The sequence below is a fragment of the Festucalex cinctus genome, chromosome 8, assembly GCF_051991245.1.
Source record: "Festucalex cinctus isolate MCC-2025b chromosome 8, RoL_Fcin_1.0, whole genome shotgun sequence".
NCBI lineage: Eukaryota > Metazoa > Chordata > Actinopteri > Syngnathiformes > Syngnathidae > Festucalex > Festucalex cinctus.
The window spans coordinates 8470488-8489972 of NC_135418.1; the positions used below are offsets into that span (position 1 = coordinate 8470488).

The 19485-nt window shown below is 37.9% G+C and overlaps 1 protein-coding gene across 3 annotated transcripts in view; it reads left to right on the forward strand.

Annotated features, from left to right (window-relative positions):
- Window positions 1–16423, forward strand: part of usp48 (ubiquitin specific peptidase 48) — a 48344-nt gene extending 31921 nt beyond the window's left edge. For all 3 annotated transcript variants that reach the window (XM_077529489.1, XM_077529491.1, XM_077529490.1), the window contains 11 exons: window positions 24–146; window positions 221–282; window positions 2316–2426; window positions 5581–5711; window positions 8610–8716; window positions 8836–8943; window positions 12154–12333; window positions 12516–12641; window positions 12766–12814; window positions 14229–14255; window positions 15862–16423. In XM_077529489.1, the coding sequence (XP_077385615.1) occupies window positions 24–146; window positions 221–282; window positions 2316–2426; window positions 5581–5711; window positions 8610–8716; window positions 8836–8943; window positions 12154–12333; window positions 12516–12641; window positions 12766–12814; window positions 14229–14255; window positions 15862–15884 (1047 nt within the window). In that variant the 3' untranslated portion in view covers window positions 15885–16423. The remainder of the gene's footprint in view (window positions 1–23; window positions 147–220; window positions 283–2315; window positions 2427–5580; window positions 5712–8609; window positions 8717–8835; window positions 8944–12153; window positions 12334–12515; window positions 12642–12765; window positions 12815–14228; window positions 14256–15861) is intronic.
- Window positions 16424–19485: the final 3062 nt, after the last annotated feature.

Here is a 19485-nt window from a genome sequence, read left to right on the forward strand (position 1 = left end):
TCATTTCATCCTTGTGTGTCCAGACACTGGAACAGGAGGAAAAGGACAATGAGGCAGTGAGTAAAATGATGGCTCTGGAGCAGAAGAACCAGCTACTCAACCTCTTCCATGAGAAGAACCGGCCAACCCTCGCCAAGTGGCCTCAGGTAGTAAAACTATCAAACACTGCTGTCGGTATACTGGACTTGATTAAGAAATCCTTTTTGTTTTATTTTTCCAGGACACAGACATACTTTACGTTGTCCCTTTGTTTTTTGTGGATGAGTGGAGAAAATTTATCAGGTATGCTTTTTTTTAGTAGCAAAAAAAAGAACCCAAAATTGGTATATCTGAATTCACCTTGCCTACCTAAGGCTACAAATGTTGGTATGAGACCTAATGTTGGTTCATTATGTGTAATTAGTATTCTAAGATGCCAGAGAGTCTCCAAAAAAGCTAAAATCACAATAATTAGTAATTAGATTATGCTCATTTAATACAAAAAAAGAAGATAACATTTGACCCAGTTACTTTTGTTAAAGTGGCTTGGTGACACAGTGACCGCTCAGTGACACTGATAAACTTACATGTTAAAGGCAGAGTAGCCAATATTTATATTCAAGTAATGTTAGATTGGAAAATTATACTCAAGTAGAAGTTAAAAGTGTAGTAGTAAAAAAAAATAAAAATAAAAAAATAAAATAAATAAAGTACTTTCACAATGAGACTAAGTGCAATTTCTGGAGAAATTGCATGGGAATGCTGAAAGCTGAATGCTAATAGCTGAATGCTAAGAACTGAATGCATTCCCACAACTATTGGAGTACTGTGAGTGATGAGTAAAGTAACTCATTGTAAAAACAAAGGTGCCTGATTCATTGTCTGTTTGCAAAGCATACATGATTGTAAAAATCCGGAAATTTAGCAACAAATTGATTTAAAAAAAGAATTGAATATAAAGGTTCAGGTTAAAATACATGTAGCCGCTTAAGGATTTACTCACAATGAAAACATTTTATTTTATTTTTTTATGATAACTATATTATACTCAGTACAGATATTGCAATATGTCGCTCAAGTACAAGAAACAAAAAACATGATGAAGCCACTCTAATATGTATGATTGCTTCACACAGTTACTTAAGTTCATTTATGTACCTGAGTACAGTCTACTTCTCGTTATAGGTTATCTTTTAAAACACCCAGTAGTGTTCTCTAGCGCTGATACTTTATATTAATTTTCACATCTAAGCAGCAGTGGCCTCCGTAGTCAAACTCGAAGTCTTTTTGGTGCATTTGCAATTCACCATGATGTGTAGTAGCGTGGTTGGGGTGTCTATAATTTGCTGTGGTTTTGGGCTACTTCCTGCTCCAAAAATTGCATGGGAAGTCAGTGAGTAAGCCAAATCCAATAAACGTTACGCAAAGAAGAAAGGGATTGTAATAGTAAAATATAAACAAATCCTAACTCTAATTTATGGCTAAGGGCACTCTTTTTGATACAACAGTTCCTCTACATACGCATTGACTGTATGCAATGCATGTTTCTGGATTAAGCCGGTTTACATTGAGAACTAAAATGGACCTTGGACTTGTTTGTTTTCTGAATATATATTGCTTGTCTGTACTTTGTGATAAAAAGAATATTTACATGAGCATACAGATAAAAAAAAAATGCGCTTGAATCTGCAAAATATTGCATGTACAAGTCTGTGTATGGGTGAAGTGCAGACACAATACATAACATTTTAAATTGACCTGTGCCACTAGTGAAAAGCAGGATGACAACAGATGAGGCAATCTTACTTGGACCTTTGAATGGCAAGTTTATTTATAATACGAACAAAGACGCGACTATTAACAAGAACCTAGTGATTTGTACCTTGTGAATTTTCCGTAATGTCCTATCAATTTAAATTCTTTATTTGGGTACCTTTAGCAGATATGAGATTAAAATCGATGAATTAGATTAATGACAAATCCTGTAATTAGATTTTTTTTTTTTTAATCGCCTGACATTCACTAATCTAAATCAGTCCTTCATTTCTTCATTCCATTAATTTCTCGCTTTTTCTTTCTCTTTCTTTCTTTCTTTCTTTCTTTCTTTCTTTCTTTCTTTCTTTCTTTCTTTCTTTCTTTCTTTCTCTCTCTCTCTCTCTCTCTCTCTCTCTCTCTCTCTCTCTCTCTCTCTCTCTCTCTCTCTCTCTCTCTCTCTCTCTCTCTCTCTCTCTCTCTCTCTCTCTCTCTCTCTCTCTCTCTCTCTCTCTCTCTCACTCACTCACTCACTCACTCACTCACTCACTCACTCACTCACTCACTCTCACTCTCACATACAGGAGACCCACCAAGTCTTCCCCAGTGTCCAGTGTTGGCAACAGCTTCCTGATATGTCCACATGGAGGCTTCATTTTCACCTACGACTCCCTGATCAATGGAGATTCACGACAGTGAGTTTCAATAACATATGGCTTTGACTTGTTATACGAGGAAAAACATTTTGAGTGAGCACATGGGACAAAAACCGAGGGGAAATATAACTTAGAAGACCAAATATAAATTTTTAGTTTTTGAAAAAACAAAAACAAAAAAAAAAACACATTTTTATATGCAAAAAGCCTCCTCTCTGAAAGAAACACATGTAAACACTTGTCCTGTCCGAAGCTCAGCTGCTGGACTGCTTTCGCTTCGGACCCCTGGGTGATTTCCACCTTGACCCATGGGATGTAAAAGCGGCTATAATGGAAAATTTCTTCAACACATTCGTCAATATCCTGAATCCAAAGGAACAGACGGAAGCATCGCGAAGCATGCCAGCTGATGTACGTGTCACGAAACTAATGGAGTGACTGTCATTTAAGAACCTGCTTCTAGCCCTAATTGACCCCTTCAGTGAAGAAAGGTCCTACCCGTCTCTTGATTGTGTCTCGGTGTTGTGGCCTCGATCCTCCAACTCCCAGTAAAGTGCACACATTCAGCCAAATATTAAGCACTTAAATAAGCTTGACTGTAGTGTCCCGGCAGAGGACAGTCAGTAATGACACGCTATGCATGTTTAAAATAGATTAAACAAAAAACATCAACTTTCCAACGGTTGAAATGGTCCAAATCAGTGCTTCCCTGTTAGGGTGTATTCAGACCAGAAAAGTCCTTTAGTCCGCTTGTTTGGTCCGGACCAAAAACGGACTTTATTTTTTTTTTTAGTTTGGTGCGGTTCATATTCACACTGTGCTTTTTGCAAGTGGCCTATATTGCGTAATTACGTCGATCCACGTGACGATCCGTGCTCCCATTGGACAAAAATTACGAGGGATGTACGCGTACGACACCCGGAAATAGCGGAAAACGTGAAATTCCTGACGTACTGCATTTCTACGTTGCATATTTGTTGCCTTATTCGATGCAAGATATATGCGAGCATCAAGGGCAGCTCATTCAACGGAGGTTCCGCCACGCTGTTTCTAATTTTGGAACGCGTCGTCGATTGCGTGTAGTAAACGGAGGAGCAGTTGCGCTCCACTTACCCCGCTCCCACCACAACATGCTGACAGCAGCGTGGCTAAACAGAATACGGATGATGATGAATGAATTTAGCACAATATTTATATTTTATTCATATTTTGTGTTCACCAGACCATGTGGTGTTGCAGCTGTGATCATCAATTATTTGCTGAAAAAGCCCTCACTTGTAAAGAGCTAGGACAAAGTGGCGGAGCTATTTTTTTCCACCATTGTTCTGTAAATGTGGAAATTACGTGTATGCATCGACTGGGAAAGTGAAGTAATCTTTTAGCTTCCCAAACCAGTATGTTGTGAAAGAATGACAGTGTGTTGTGATGGATATCTTTAGAACTAGGTAACAATATTTTTATGACACCACAGTGTGTTCAACAGGCTACAATTAGTAATATTTCTACTTTGGAAAGTTGTTTTAGCCTCTGTTTTTAGTAAAAGGTCAATAAATGTGTTTTGTATTTTTTGCTGAGATTTATTGCTTGTGCACGCACAAGATTCAACCAAATTTTCACTTAGAAATTGCTGCAATTTAATATAGACACAAAGAAAAATAAATATTTTTGACAGCTGAATTAAGTTTATTCAGCTGTTGTTCAAGTTATTGTATTTTATTTTCAGAAGTTTGACGTTTTAGTGCAGCTTTGATCAAGAATTGTGGAAGTTATCTGAGTTTAAGTGGCACTGCTACACCTTCTCTTTTCTGCATGTGATTGGATTATGTGGTGCTGTAGCTGTTGCTCATCAATTATGTGGTGGCAAGGCCCTCATTGAATATTCTATTCACTTGTAAAGAGGTATTGGTTTAGCAGGGTGTGCCTAGAAACCGCTAATCTGGCAGGTAATGGTCACATTTGTAAAACAAAGGTGGCTAGTTGTAGGCCATTGGGTTGTTGATACGTAAAACACGTCTTTTGGCTGTCCTCTGGACACTGGGGTGGGGTAAGGATAACCCTGGACATAGAAGAATTTTGCCCAACTTACTGGGCTAAATAACTCAAAAAGTTGGGTCGGTTCATTTTTCACCCAATCCAATTGGGTTATTCAATTTACCCAAAAAGTTGGGTCAAATAAATAACCCACAAAAAAACAAATTGATTTGCTTTGTGGGTTACTATTTAATTTGACCCGTTTTCGATTAAATATCTCAAAAAGTTGGGTGAATTCATTTTTGACCAAATTCAGTTCGGAATGGAATTCAATTTACTCAAAAAACTTTGGCCAAATGGATAACCATCACATCAAGCAACAAAAAATAGGTTGCTTTGTGAAATAATTTGTAAATATTACTTTAATAATTTTATTAATTTAATTTAATAACTCAGAAAGTTGGGTCGGTCCATTTTTTACCCAATTTGGGTTATTCTTAACTCGGGCGTTTTTAAGAGTGTATGTGTGTTATTTAGCACCATCTAGTGGTGAACTACGTCATTTTAAAAAAAAACTTAATTTCAATAATACTGTATGCAAAAAATGTTATCACATCACAGCGTACATTCGTATCACAGCGTACATTTTTTTTTTTTAAATAATTATTATCGTAGTAATCACTACTAGTGTTACATAAGTTGCGCCAACACCTTATGTGCTGACAAGTTTCACTGCCAACTTTCTGCTATGGGCACCCGAGGGAGAAGAACTTGGCGAACGTAGTCAGCCTCTGGTGGTGCGTGCAGCTAGAGTCGGACCCAATGGGTCGACGGCGCTTACCTTTCACAACTGGGGCCAGCTGGTCATCTCTGAGTCCTGTGATTCGGGCTCCTGCTGCTTGTCTCCCTCTGCTTTGCTGTTGCTACCTTTTCTTAGCGTCTCCCTTCTCGCTGCTCGTTAGCCGCTCCGGTGTGTTTTTACTAGCCACTCTTCCTTGCCGCTCACGCTAGCTCCTGCTCACGCAAAATAATAATTGATCGTAATTGGTGGTTGGCTTGCCAAATGTGGTCAGAGGCACCTTGGTGCACATTTCAAAATAATCTCATTTTATTAGTTCACCACTAGATGGCACTAAATAATACACATTGTCTTTTTAATGCTTATAAAATTGTCACGAATAACCCGAATGTGGGCTCATAATGTTTGGTTTATTCTGCACAGCATTGCTCTGCTCTGGCCCAGTGAATGGGAGGTAATCAGCAAACTCTTCATTGTGGACCAGCCCATCTCCATCCACTGCTTCAAGCAAATCACACCCATGGGTCCCACCGCTAAATACACCACTCAGCCTGGTAAGAGTACAGAACTAGGAAAGTGTTTCATCTGATAAACAGGTCTTGAAACACAATTTTTGTTGTACTTTTGTTTCATGGAACTTCTCATGCACCTACTGTAGCATGATGTAGGAACAAGCTCTGTACATTATAAATAATAATAATAATAATAATAATAAGACACGTACACTTGACTGTAACAGCAGCATAGTATTTGCAAGCATAGTAGCAGCATAGTGATTGCAAGTGTGCTCTAATGTATTTGGAATGTATATTTCCCCCTAAAGTTATTGAAACTGTAATGGAAATTAACTCATTCACTCCCAGCCATTTTCACAGAAGCACTCCCGTTCGCTCCTGGCTGTTTTACTGGATTTTGACTGATTTTGCAAGGCCCACAGAATATTGTGTTCTATTGCTATAAAACATGGAACCTATCAAAAGAAAGATTAAAGTCTCTTCTTTCATCAGGAAAAAAAAAAGTATGTTTCTATCTGTTTCCGTTTTGCAGCAATTAGCAATAGAAGAGAGATAAGTTTAATCAGTTTTCACAAATCTATTTAAAATCATAAGTAATTCAGCTTTTTTTCTACATGGCTCTGGTTGATCTCCTTTGCTCTGCAGCCACCTGCCGGCCATTTGTGTAATAACCACCATTTCTGCAACCGTTCTTTGCAGTTGAGAGGCTGCATCAAAACCTTCTGTATGCTCTCGCATAAAACAACAACAAAAAAACATATAAATACGTATTTGGGACACTTAGAACATAAAAAAATGTATTTACACGTTATTGGGAGCAAATGAGTTAATGAAAACATTGTGATTTTATATATTTCCAGGTTTTGCTCTCTGAATCTGATACACGGCCTAGAAGTTAGCACTTTTTGTTTGAACCTATCAATTTTTTTTTATGTGGGAAAATATATTGGGATATTTGACTGCTAAGGATATCAACAAACATCTTAAAACAACTGAGTATCATCAACAGCAATCAGGGTAGGAGTGAGAGTCATTAATATGAACAAAAATACCTAACCCCTAGGCCTGACACCTGATTAATCGACCCTAGTGATAGACCGATAATGTTTTTTTCAAGGCCGATGCCGATACAGATTATTAGTAGTCAAGGAGGCCGATAACCGATATTTCAAGCCAATATTCATTTGCAGTAAAATAGAAAATAACTAATATTTTTATTTTAAACTATATTGACAGATTTGTTTAAAAAATAACAAAAATTGCAGAGCTTCCAGGGTCATTATCATGTGTTAAACTAAATTAAAATAATAAAAATAAAAATGAAAACGCAAGTAAATAGATCCCTAAAGATTTCTACTGTAAATAAATTTTTCTAAAATTTCAACATAATTTCTTGATTTATTCATTAAAAACAATTGCTAATTGTACATGAAAAATAATGAAAATATCAAATTTATTTTAGGCAAAATATTAATATTTGACTGCCAAAAATGGCTAAATAAGTAAAGTATCTCTTTAAACAACACATATGGTAGGGTTTTTTGTGCATGCCTGAAAAGTTTAATTTTACTGCCTACTCCAACATTTTCAGGAAAAGGTGTGCGTCGAGTATTGATCGGAACCCGGGACTAATGTCAGTTTCTCTGATAATGCACACAGTGCAATACAGTAGAACACTTGAAATAAAATATTTTATATGATATTGAAGGAGGTTGCACGATTAACATGATGATGATGATGATGATGATGATGATGATTAAACTGTAGAAGCCATGGAGTGCTTGTCCTTTGCGTGCTCGATTCGGCTCAGTCAGTCTAGTAACCCGCGGTGAAGTCGTGAATGTTATCTGCCTAGCAGTTAAAAATTCACCATCCATGCACACCATGTGTCTCTTCTTAATTTCATACTTTTGACTTATTTTTTTTGTTTTGTTTTCGAATGGCACTAAGTGGACAAAACTAGGTGTGGGACTACTACACTAATAGACAGTCAACTCGGCAGCGAGGCAGGCCCCGCAGCACGGGCGGGGGACCTTTGCGAGAAAGAGCGGGTTCTGGCTGGTCTATGCATGCAAAGCTCGGTCCACCGCCGGCCGAGCGAGGACCTCCGTTCTTTCTCTCGTGAAGGTCCACCGCCGGCCGAGCGGGGCCTGCCTTGCTGCCGAGCAGCTTCTGCGAGTTGGCTGTCTCCGTGGAAGGACGGCCGTATGGGAAGCTGCGAGCCTGCCGAGCGGATGCCAAGGCGGGCGAGGCACAGAATAATGTGCCTGTTGTAACAGGATTTTGTACATAAAGGTGGCATTTGGTGATCATCTATTGAAACTGAGCTCAGTGGTAAGGTGGTCGTCTCCCGTCCGTGAGGTTGTGGGTTCGATCCTCAACCCTAGTGACCATGTCGAAGTGTCCTTGAGCAAAACATCGAACCAAGATTTGCTCCCAGTGGACCTGGCAGCGCCTTGCATAGCAGCAGCCGACCACTGCTGTATGAGTGCGTGTATAAATGGGTGAATGTGAGGTTTAATTTGTAAAACACTTAGGGCACCATATGGTGTAGTTAAAAGCGTTATATAAAAAGCAGTCCATTCACCATTTACTCACTACTCACTGTAAAGAGTAGGGTGCTAGTTGATGCCAGAAACATGCCTACTGCCAATGCATATGTTGAGGAGCTGTTGTATCAAGAAGAGTACCCTTCCCCATAAATTAGGGTTTGGATATGTTTATATTTTACTAATACAGTCCTTTTATCCTTTGCATAACTTTCATTAGATTTTGCTTACATTGACTTCCCATGCAATTTTTGGCACGGAAAGTACCCCAAAATCACTACAAACTCCTAACCCCGAGTCAGCACTGTGATTGGTGTACTGTATTTCTTTTGTTTTACCATCATTGATGCATGTTGTATTGCTTGTCTTTTTGTGATAATGAATTCAGATCTTTGCTGGGAGTGCAGAGAAGGATTCCTTTCCCAGCAACAGAAAGACCTCAGAGAGTACACCCAAGCTACAATTTACATCCGCAAAATTATTGAAGAAAAAAGGGTATGACAAATTCATACAGTCATACATTTGCATTAAATGGTTGAGTCTAAATACAAGCTTTATCAAATAAGAGTTTGCCAATGCACCTTAACATCCAAATGATGATGCGTTTTGAATAGCTGATTAAAGAAGCAGTTCCAGAGCTGAACGCCAGCTGCTCCGAGGCAGAGGAGGAGAAGGAAGAGCAACCGAAGGTAGCTGGAGAGAGTGATCCAGACTTCAGTCAGGTAAATAGCTCTAAGACGGGTGTCGTAAATACGGCCCACGAGTTGATTTGGTACAGTATTAAAATGAATAGGGGCCGAACCATTTAATCAGCTGGCTGAGAAAAAAAAACACACAAAAGTGCTACATTTTACAAGCAAAGCCCAGATTAGCAATGCAATTTAGACACTGAATTGACCTGGATGTCATGATTTTACACACAACCTAAAGTAATGGTTGCCGTGTGGAAGTCCATCCTCTTACCTCCTTGCGGTACACGGAAACGATGGTTGCCAATGGCTAACAAAGGGGCACTGGCAAAAGGCCAATGCCATCAGGATGAAAAGACACCTCTGCTGTAATAGGGTCTGACACAAATGCTCATCATACACTATGGGTCTCGTCCCATGTCAATGACGGGCGAAGAACTCTAGTGGACAAGACTGGTCATCAGCGATCATTTCAAAAGAAGAGATCAGCATGTCCAATAATCTATAGTCAAGTCATATGAAGTAGCATGCCCTTTGTGGATGCGGTCCTACTAAATTGATCAGGTGGGACTCTGGACAGACAAAAGAGAGGGACAAAAACAAGTCATGTGAATGTGTGCAATAGTGGCAGAACTGAGTTGCACACAAAGTTGTCGCCTAAGAGCGACGTCATCTGAAGGTGCTATTGGCTTCCGCTAGGTTGCGTCACTTCTGTGTGACACACAAACGTTCCTTATTCTGGTTAATATCAAAATACAGGTATTTCTCAAGTTACGAACAATCGACTTACTAACATTCGCAGATAGGAACAACGTTCGACTGATGTCCATAAACGCTGTATTTTGCTCGCAAGTTAATATTTTTAAGTGCGCGCCACATCATACATTACAGTATTGTATTGTAATGCCCCTCTGCCACAATCCCCGCCACGCAGCCATTTGCGCATTTCAACTACCTCTCTGTCCGGCGATGTACGGCACAGCAGCCACGGCACACGCTCTGTTCATGCACATGATATTGGCGCCCCACTGAATACATTTCAGAGGTTCTCCTGGAGGATATTCATGAGAAACAGCCCTAAGTCGTCCTCTTTATTGGCATTAGGGCTGTACAATATATCGAAAAAAAAAAAAGAATATCGCGATATTGGTCCACGCAATATGCATATCACAAAGACATGCAACAAGTTTCATATGGAATGTTATGATTTTATTTGAATTTGACCAGTCAACCACTAACTAAAATGTTCACTGCCATCCAATAGTTGAACATTATTGAGAGGTCATTACAATTACATAAGAATATATTGAGTTTGCTTATTTTGCTGCATGAAAAATTGTAATTCTTTAATTAGAAAATAAAAATGTCATTTCTTTAGGTACATGTTAAATATTGCAATATCATCGGTAGCGCTATATTCAGCAACTATATCGCATATTACATGATTTTCCAATATCGTGTAGCCCTAATTGGCATAGTAGCAAAACGTAGAATTTCACGTCAGCTTCGAAGTCACTTGAATCTGACACGGCGGTCGCCATCTTGACTCGTCGTATGAGCCAATCACATTCATGTGTAGTTCACGGAATCACGGTCAGTCGGAAAACATACTTTCCTGAGAACGTTACAAGAATGCCTTCCACTTCAGCAGCCTCACATGAACTCTGTTCAATAACTCCTCCACCATCTATGTACAGTAAGCATATTTATTTTGTTTTTTACTGCATCGTACTGTGTAATAATTTAATTCAATGTGTTGTGAAGAAAAGTGTTTCAGATATTGGATGATGGATGGATGGATGTTTTATGGTGATGGTGGATGATTTTTTTAATTTATGTAATGTATATAAAGTAGATACTGTATATAATTTAATGTTTAATTTTTTAACATTTTTATTTTATTTAAAAAAAATAATTTTATGAAATGTAATTTTGAAACAAAATTTAATGTGATTCGATTTACAAACAAATTCGACATACAAACAACTTCTCGGAACCCATTGTGTTCTTAAGTTGAGGACTACCTGTATACTTAAAATCACACTTAAAATCAACCCCAAAGGCTCATGTATTAAATTAATTACCAAAAACTAAATTGAAGTACATTTTGGTGTAATTTGTTTTAGTTAATTTTGTAAACGTAAAAATGTTTCAGTTTTCGTTTTTTAAAAAGCATTTTTGTTTTTTTTAATTTTAGTTTTAGTTATTTCATTAATTTTCATTAACTAAAGTAACCTTGCTTTGGCAAATATGCGGAATGAGACCGATTTTAGAACCGTTTAAGCACTAAGGATGTAACAATATCCAAACATCACAATACGATATCACGATATGAAGGTCACGATACGATAATTATCACGATATTGTGGGGAGGTTTGCGACATTTAAAAAAGGTCACAATATTGTAAAAGAAAAGAGTTCATACTAAAAAAAAAAGCACAATATTGTGCAATGCATATAAACTACCTACAATCTCTAATAATATTGAGTCACTTACTTGCTAATGCAAGCACACATTTATCGTTTCACAAGAAAATTAGGTTCCCTTTCATCTGACAATTAGCATAGATTTTAAACATAGGACAAAACATCCCTAATGAAAATTAATTAAAATTAAAACCTAACCGATCCCAACCCTAGTACCCCCACTAGTCTAAACATAGCATTTTGATTAATATTATGTATGTGGAAATATGAGCAAAATCCACCCATTCTTATTTATCTCAGAGGCGGCCATTTTGCCACTTGCTTTCGCCTGAAAATGACATGACAATTGTTGAGGGCTCAAGTAATGACCAATCACGGTTCAGCTTCGGAAAACAGGCTCAGATACTGTGGTGAGGAAAAGACAAGAGTCAGAGACGACTTGAGTCAACAGTCTACCCTTCACTTGCAAAATAGAGTTACTATCAAAATTAGTGTATATGTTATCGCAACCAATCAGAGTACCACCTAACCCGGAACCATACGTCTCTGCTCTCTCTATTCAAATGAACATCAAAGCACAGCTCCTTGGTGAATTGACTGCCTTGATTATTATGAGTCACCTCAATACAAACATTACTAGACAGCTTTTCTATTATCTGTACAGTGGACCCCGCTATGCGAGGGAAAGAGACTGGGACAGCTCACAAATAGTGAAAAGCCATGTATAATTGATGGCCAAAAAGAGCGTGTGTTGGTGGAAATCCATGAATAGGTAGTTTCAAATAGTTGTTTGATATATTATTTTTATTTTACCAGTCAGAAGATGGTGCAAAGCGGCTTAAACTCGGTGAAAGCAGCGCCATAGAAGGATCTTACCTGGGAACCAACACAACTAAATACAGTGGAATCAGGAGAAGCACTCGGCACCGGAAACTAAGAGGCGAAAAAGCCCTCATTGTATCTGCAAATCAGACCCTGAAAGAGCTGAAAATTCAGGTAAAGCCACCCGCAATCGTTCCTTTAATGTAAACAAACAAAAAAGCATTTGAAGGACAGCTGCATTTTTATAAATCTAGAGGATTAAAGTCCCGTATTTTGGGATCACTAATTTACGCATGCTTATTTATAAAAGGTAGCAAGTAATCTGGATTTAATTTGCTGTTCTTGCAACACTTTAGATTATGCATGCCTTCTCTGTGGCACCGTTTGACCAAAACCTCTCCATTGATGGGAGAAGTCTGACAGACGACTCGGCCACCTTGGGCAGTTTAGGTGTCATCCCAGAGAGTATTATCGCTCTAAAAGTAAGTAGCACACAAGTCACTCGGTCACCTTTTTATGTGATGCGATGGCCCTTTGGATTGTGTTCTACATGAAGTTGTCAGAAAACTACATTTAAAAGCATTTCGCGCTATTGTCTTATCTCAGGCTGACGAGCCAATAGCTGATTTTGCAGCCATGGATGATGTCTATCAAGGTGAGTAACATTATTAATAGAGGTTAGTTAGTGTCAGAACAGGAGATGAGACTGAAGCATGAAATCGAGGGTGTTAATGTTTACTGTTAGTGATTACGCCCCGCAGGTAAGGACATGAACTGCAAAAGAGGCATTGTGGAAGGAGCTAAGCAAAGTGGTTCAGCTCATCCCAGGGAGGGAGGGAGAGGGAGAGAGGGATAGAGAGAGAGAGGGAGAGAGAGAGAGAGAGAGAGAGAGAGAGGGGATTTAAAGGGCATGTTGGTGAGGGCAATGAAGTAATGAAGAAGTGACAGGGAGGGTTGGTGGTAGACTTTGCCAAGAGGATTCAAATAGTTGTAGCAAACACTTTTTTTTTCCCTGCAAAAAGGGTCATTGGGGGACTTACAAAAGCGGAGCACATAAAAAAGACAATGAATGTGAAGATCTGTGACTGTAAGGAGTGTGTCGCTACGCCGCATAGTATGGTGGTGTGGAAGGTCACTTTGGTGGTGAGGAATATTGAAAAGGCAAAGGTAGAGAACCGTTTTGTGGAAGCTGAGAAAGGAAGAGTTTTCTCAACAGAGCTGTAATATCAAATTTAACACACTGGGAAGGAAACATGATTAAACTATGCTCAAATTGCTAACTATTAATGACTGTATTTTTTAGTTATTTAGAGGGAACAGTAAATTTTCACTGTTATATAAGCTGTTACACAGACTACTTTTCATTGTATCAAAATGTCATTTTTTTTCAGTGTTGTCCTATGAAAATTCAAATTAAATATCTGCGGAAATGTTTGGGGTGTACTCACTTTTGTGAGATACTGTATATATTATCGTTTGTTTGTTTGTTTGTTTGTTTGTTTGTTTTTTAAATAAGCTTGACCTCCCCCCAAGTTCCAAAATCCCATCTGTGTTCCTGCTTGGTGCCCATTTTTAAGAATAATGTATAGGAGATGTGCTGAGCTATGGGAACTACAGATGAATCAAGTTGATGTGTCATAAAGTGAAGTGATATGAAATAGTAGTTGAAGTTAGGACAGAAAGGGCGAGCAGCATTAAAATTATGTACTGTGGGCGAATACCACAGATTCATTGTTGCCTTCTTGGTGTTGATGGAGAAGTTCAGAAGGAAATACTCGTCTTTGTGGCTCAAGAGGAAACCAATGATAGGATACCCCAAGAGGAACTGTGGTACTGTATGAGGAAGTCTGAAGTTGCAAGGAAGTATAGTATGTTGGAATAGTACAGGACATGTAGAACAGTGGTGGGGTGTCCTGTGGATGGGAGATTGTCTTGTCCACATTGATGGGGAAAATCTACATTTTTTTATTTGAAATTCTGACATATATATCTCTAGTATAGAAAAAGTGAAATCACGCCTGTGTTGTAATTCTGTTTTCTGACACTGCTTCCCACCTCTTCATTTATAGTGGGAATGCCAGAAGAGGGGTTTAAAGGTAAGCAATTTCACACCATTGCTAAATATAACTTATTTATTGTCAATGTATCTGCAGTGATGCTTTTTTACCACGGCGTATTAGTAACTTTGATGAGTAGTAATAGTAATAGTAACCTTGATGAAAGATGAATTCTCGCAGTATTTGTGAGTTCACAAACTCCAGAGAATACACCTTGCAATATTAGTCGGGATGTAACGATATCCAAACATCACAATACGATAATTATGACGATATTTTTTATTTATTTTTTTTGGGGGGGTGAGATATTTAAAAAAGATCACAATATTGTAACAAAAAAAAAAGAGCTCACACTAAAAAAAAGCACAATATTGTGCTTTTGTACATTACAGCAATGCATATAAACCACCTACAATCTCTAATAACAATATTGAGGCGCTTAATGCTAATACAAGCTTCACAAGCAAATTAGGTTCCCCTTCATCTGACAATTAGCATAGATTTTAAACATAAAAGGCCAAAACATCCCTAATGAAAAAAAATGCACTACTTAACTAGCCACTAGAGGGTGCTACAACTGCACAAATGGAAATCAACATGACTTTTTCTTTTTTAACAAATGTGTTCCTTTTAAATATTGCGAACATGACGACAACGATATTGTGGCAGTTTTAATATCACAATATCACGATATTGCCTTATCGTTTCATCCCTAAATATTAGAGTATTAGTATATTTAGTAAAATTCCGAGAGAGAAAAAACTTGCAAAAGTGGCAAGAAAAACAACTTGTATATTTGCCAAGTGGCAACTTTGCAACTTTATAAAGTGGTAAATTTACAACTTCATAAAGTGGCAGATTTGTGGAAAAAAAAACTTGGAAACTTGAAAGAACTTCACGTTGTGTAGCTATATTCTGGACGTGGTGCTGACTTTTGTTCACCAGGCGCTAACGTAAGGATTTGTTGGTGGTTAATGGGACACTATAAAATGAAAAGGCAGGATGGAGACGGATTTCTTCTTAACTCATTTAATCCCAGCCATTTTCATTCAATATCACCCATTCTACTGGATTTTTGACTTATTTTGCAAGGCCCACAAAATATTGTTTCTATTTCTATTTAAACATGGACCCTACCAAAAGAAAGGTTAGACTTTGTTCATCAGAAAAAAAAAAAATGTATTTCTATCTTTTTCCGTTCTTTAGTTATCAGCGCTAGAATATAGCCAAGTTTTGTCGAAATTCCAATTCCTGAAGGGGAAAAAAAAAAAAAAAAACGTAGAAAAGGAGCTTTTTGTAATAACAAACATTTGTAAAAAACAAACATTTCAAGCACAACTTGGACATGAACACTATTATTTTTTCTTTTGTGACAGTTCAAACCTTAAAATAATGTTTTCGTGCAATAAAGCATTGCAAAAAGTGCTTTTGATAACAAAATAGCAGTTTATTGCACATAAAAATAAACAGTTGGCTGGTCTGAGTGCAGTTGTGCCGCAGCATGCAGACGTCCAGGGGTCAGCATAAGCGGTGAAACAAGGCGTTTATATTTATACGTGACCCTAATACACTGTCGTAATTTTTATATATCAAATCGAGGTATTAATTTTTTTCTTCTTTTTTCTTTTTTTTTTTTTTTCTGCAGGCACTGGGCTTCTTGGACATTGAAGACAATCTAGGCTGTAGCCATGTTTGACTTGGACAAGAAATGCTTGAACTTATCAAGTGTCTATATATAGATATATATAAATAAGTGCTTTATTTTTTTCAGTAGCCATTGTTGAATGGTGAAGTGCTGAAAGCCTGCTATTGTTTTCCTGCTTAAGGCAAGTTGTCAGTCATTGTCTCTGACTTTTGTTGCACTTCTGCCTCAATGCAGATTAAGACAGTTAAGTGAATATGGTGTCCCTTTCATTTAGTTATACAGTTTTTCTGTTTTTTGCCATTTTAAATTATGGACAAAAGTACAGTGTTCTGTTCCAAGATGTGGAAACTTGAATCTCACTTGAGATTATCCAGGTGTGTTACGTGAATGCACAAGTTTGTAAAAATGTTACCTCACCGTATGTATAGCCGTTATTTCCTACAGAAATGTTAGCAATGCAAATTCTTATTGGTTGAATGTTTGGAAGTCAATGCAAGCAGTGATGTATACTGTTATTTTCACTGTTATTTCTTATTGACAATAAAGTTATTTTCAAATCATATCTCCTTATATACAATTATGGATAAAAATATATTCTATTCCAATTACAAATTAATTCCAAAGGTTCAATAATTGGCTACAGTAGTAGTAACAGACTCGTTTGTCGATCCAACAAAACCAGAACATTTTAATTCTCAACACATCTGACAGTGGCCATTTTTTTAAGTGGCTCTCAATTGAATGTGTACATTTTGCCTATATAGAGTGTCAGTGTTCGCTGCAGTTCAGTTATTGTGTATTTATTCTCACAGGTTTTCATTTGCAACATATATCACTTGTTTTCTCGTACTTATTTAAGATTAAAAAGAGAAACTTGAAAACGTAGCTATAAGCCGTTTCGTCATCCTCGTGTGTTGCCGGGCTGCGCGGAGGGCGCATCCTCTCACCTCTGCAGCTTGGTATTCTACATTTTGTAAACAATAAATAAATAAATAATAATAATAATAATAATACATTTAAAAAGTCAACCTCTACTTCATGTAAATTCACCTATTGCGATAGGTGAGTTTGGAACATATCACCAGTAGAAAGTGAGGTAGTACTGTACAGTATTTTAGTATACAATGGGAGTTGAATGAATTTGAGTACCGATCTATAACTCGCTGTTAAATTCCACAAACTGCTACAGGAAACTCCTATTGGAACCTGTTTCATTGTGAGGTGTGTAAAGGTTTGTGATTGCCATACTGTACTTAAGTTTGTGAAGACAAAAAGTTTGTCCTTACTAACAAATTCGGAAAAACCTTTCCCATCTTAAGGAGTAATCTCTGTAAAGAAACAATGTTAAAATGTGTTTAAAGCATTTGCAATGAGGGAAAAAAAAACAGACAAAAAAAACAAAACAAGCAGATCCATATTTAGGAATTTTCCCAGCGAGTGACCCAGAAGTGCTTGGAGGATAGGTCATTTGAATTCTAAAAATGCTCAGATGCAACCTTTAAGCCACCTTTAGAACAGTTTACTCCTGACCAACCTTTATGACAAAAATAAGAGATGTATTACGCAATCCGCAGAGTCTCTTGAAAGCAATATTTAACTCTTTTACTGCCATACATTATCAAAAAAAAACAAAAAACAGTGCCAGCCGATTTTGAGCATTTTAACTCATCTTTCAGGGCAAACAGAATATTGTGTACTTTTACTACATATACAATGTGGGTACCAAATGAAAGATCACATTCCATTCTTTCATTAGAAAAAAATAAAACAATGTTTCTACCTTATTCCATTCGTTAGTAATAACCATTTGAAGAGGTAATTTGAGTGAAAAGATGAGAAAACAAGCTTTTTGTGAAGATACATTTTCTCCACAAGTCACTTTAACACTAAATATTTTTGTTTTGTGACGCTCTGCAAATTGGGTTTAATGTGACAAAAGCTTTGATCATTCACGCCATCCTTGAAAACGTTTGATTTCATCCAATTTCATCAGATTCCGTCATGTTTCATTGTAATTCCGTACACCGGCAGCCCCTTGAAAAGAGATTCAGTGCTGCCATCTGCTGGCGATAGTTAGTGTTTCTGATTCCACAATTCATTGGCCATGCAGCACTCCACTTAGATGTTGCACTTCCCATTGATTTAAAAAAAAAAGAAAACGTAGACGTCATTTAACGTTTATGGCGGCATACATCGCGATTTTACTTATCGTTATTAAACGTTTTTGGCAGTCAAAGAGTTAAAGCAGCCAACCACTGAGGATGTTTACAGACTATGCGAAGATGCTCAAGAGTTTCATCCTAGAAACTTTTTAAATCATTGTATTTAAAGCCTTTATTGTAATACAGTAATTAAAATAATAGTACAGAATACTGGTCTTGGCTGTTGTTTTTGCCTCTGCACCAAACATCAGCTCGGAGTACCCACCCTTGTTGGATTGCTGGAGAGCGCTTCCGCTGAGGACTCGATATTCGAAATGCATGGGCAATGACAGTGAGACCCGAAAGTGTGTGAGTGGGAGGAACAATCCCCACTATTCATACACCCAGTTACTGGACTAAGGTGCTCATCACAGATTGTCCATAATAATGAATGTTCGCTCATAAAGCTGTTATGACCCCTGGCTCAAACGGTCACAATAAAGAAGGGAGAATATGCAAGGATACAAAAAAAACCAAGTCTTTAATTTACTAGTTCACTGCAGTAATCTGGAAGTGGTGCCCTGGGAAGAGAGGAGTGTGAGCAGGTTAGTGGCAACAGCTTCCTCAGGAGTACTGGGCCTCGGTGCCCCTGATTACGGCTCCACCCACTAAACCCCATTATGCCCGGGGGCCATCAACAAACCCTTAGATTCATGACCAACTATTACCATGAGCGGGGTCAAAAATGACCCCAATTTGAATGAAGTCATTTTATGCTGTAAACTTGAAGAAACGCCTCTCGTTATGGTTAAAGATTGTGATTTTGGTCAATAAAAGAATTATTTCATGTCTGACATGTTAACTGATTCGTGACAGCACGTTCTTTGCACGGTGAGGAATACCTGAACGCTCAAGGGAGATTTTTAGAAGTGCCGGAGCTCCGCACCGGTGCGTTCTGTCCCACTTAAAACACTGGTTTTGCTTCTATATGCTTTTAACCTCCATGGTTGTGTTCTGTTCTTGCTTGTATTGTATACAATGTTTGTACAGTATTCAATTTTCTCAAATATTTTGTATGTATACTGTTTATTATTCAAATAAATTATATAAGAAGGAAAAAAAAGTCACCTTGGTTACCTGTCGTGATACTAAGGTCCAGCAGGTATCAGTTTTCAGTGACACAGTATCAACACAGCGCATCATTGTGTCAACACGCTTCATGACGCCTCATCGACCCATCACTACCTTTAACCTTGCTCTGCAAGATGAATTCTCACTGTATTTGTGAGTTCACAACCTCCCGAGAATAGAGAATAGACCCTTCTAGTGCTCCCCTTGCGGTGGAGGGCAGGGCCTCAATGCAGTCAATTAGAAAAATAATCAGTGTGACCTAGAAAATGGGTCAAACACTTGATAAATCAGCGAGCAATGCTATGGTGAACGTGTGCGCGGCCTACGGAGGCTCTCATGGCTCAAAGAGGGA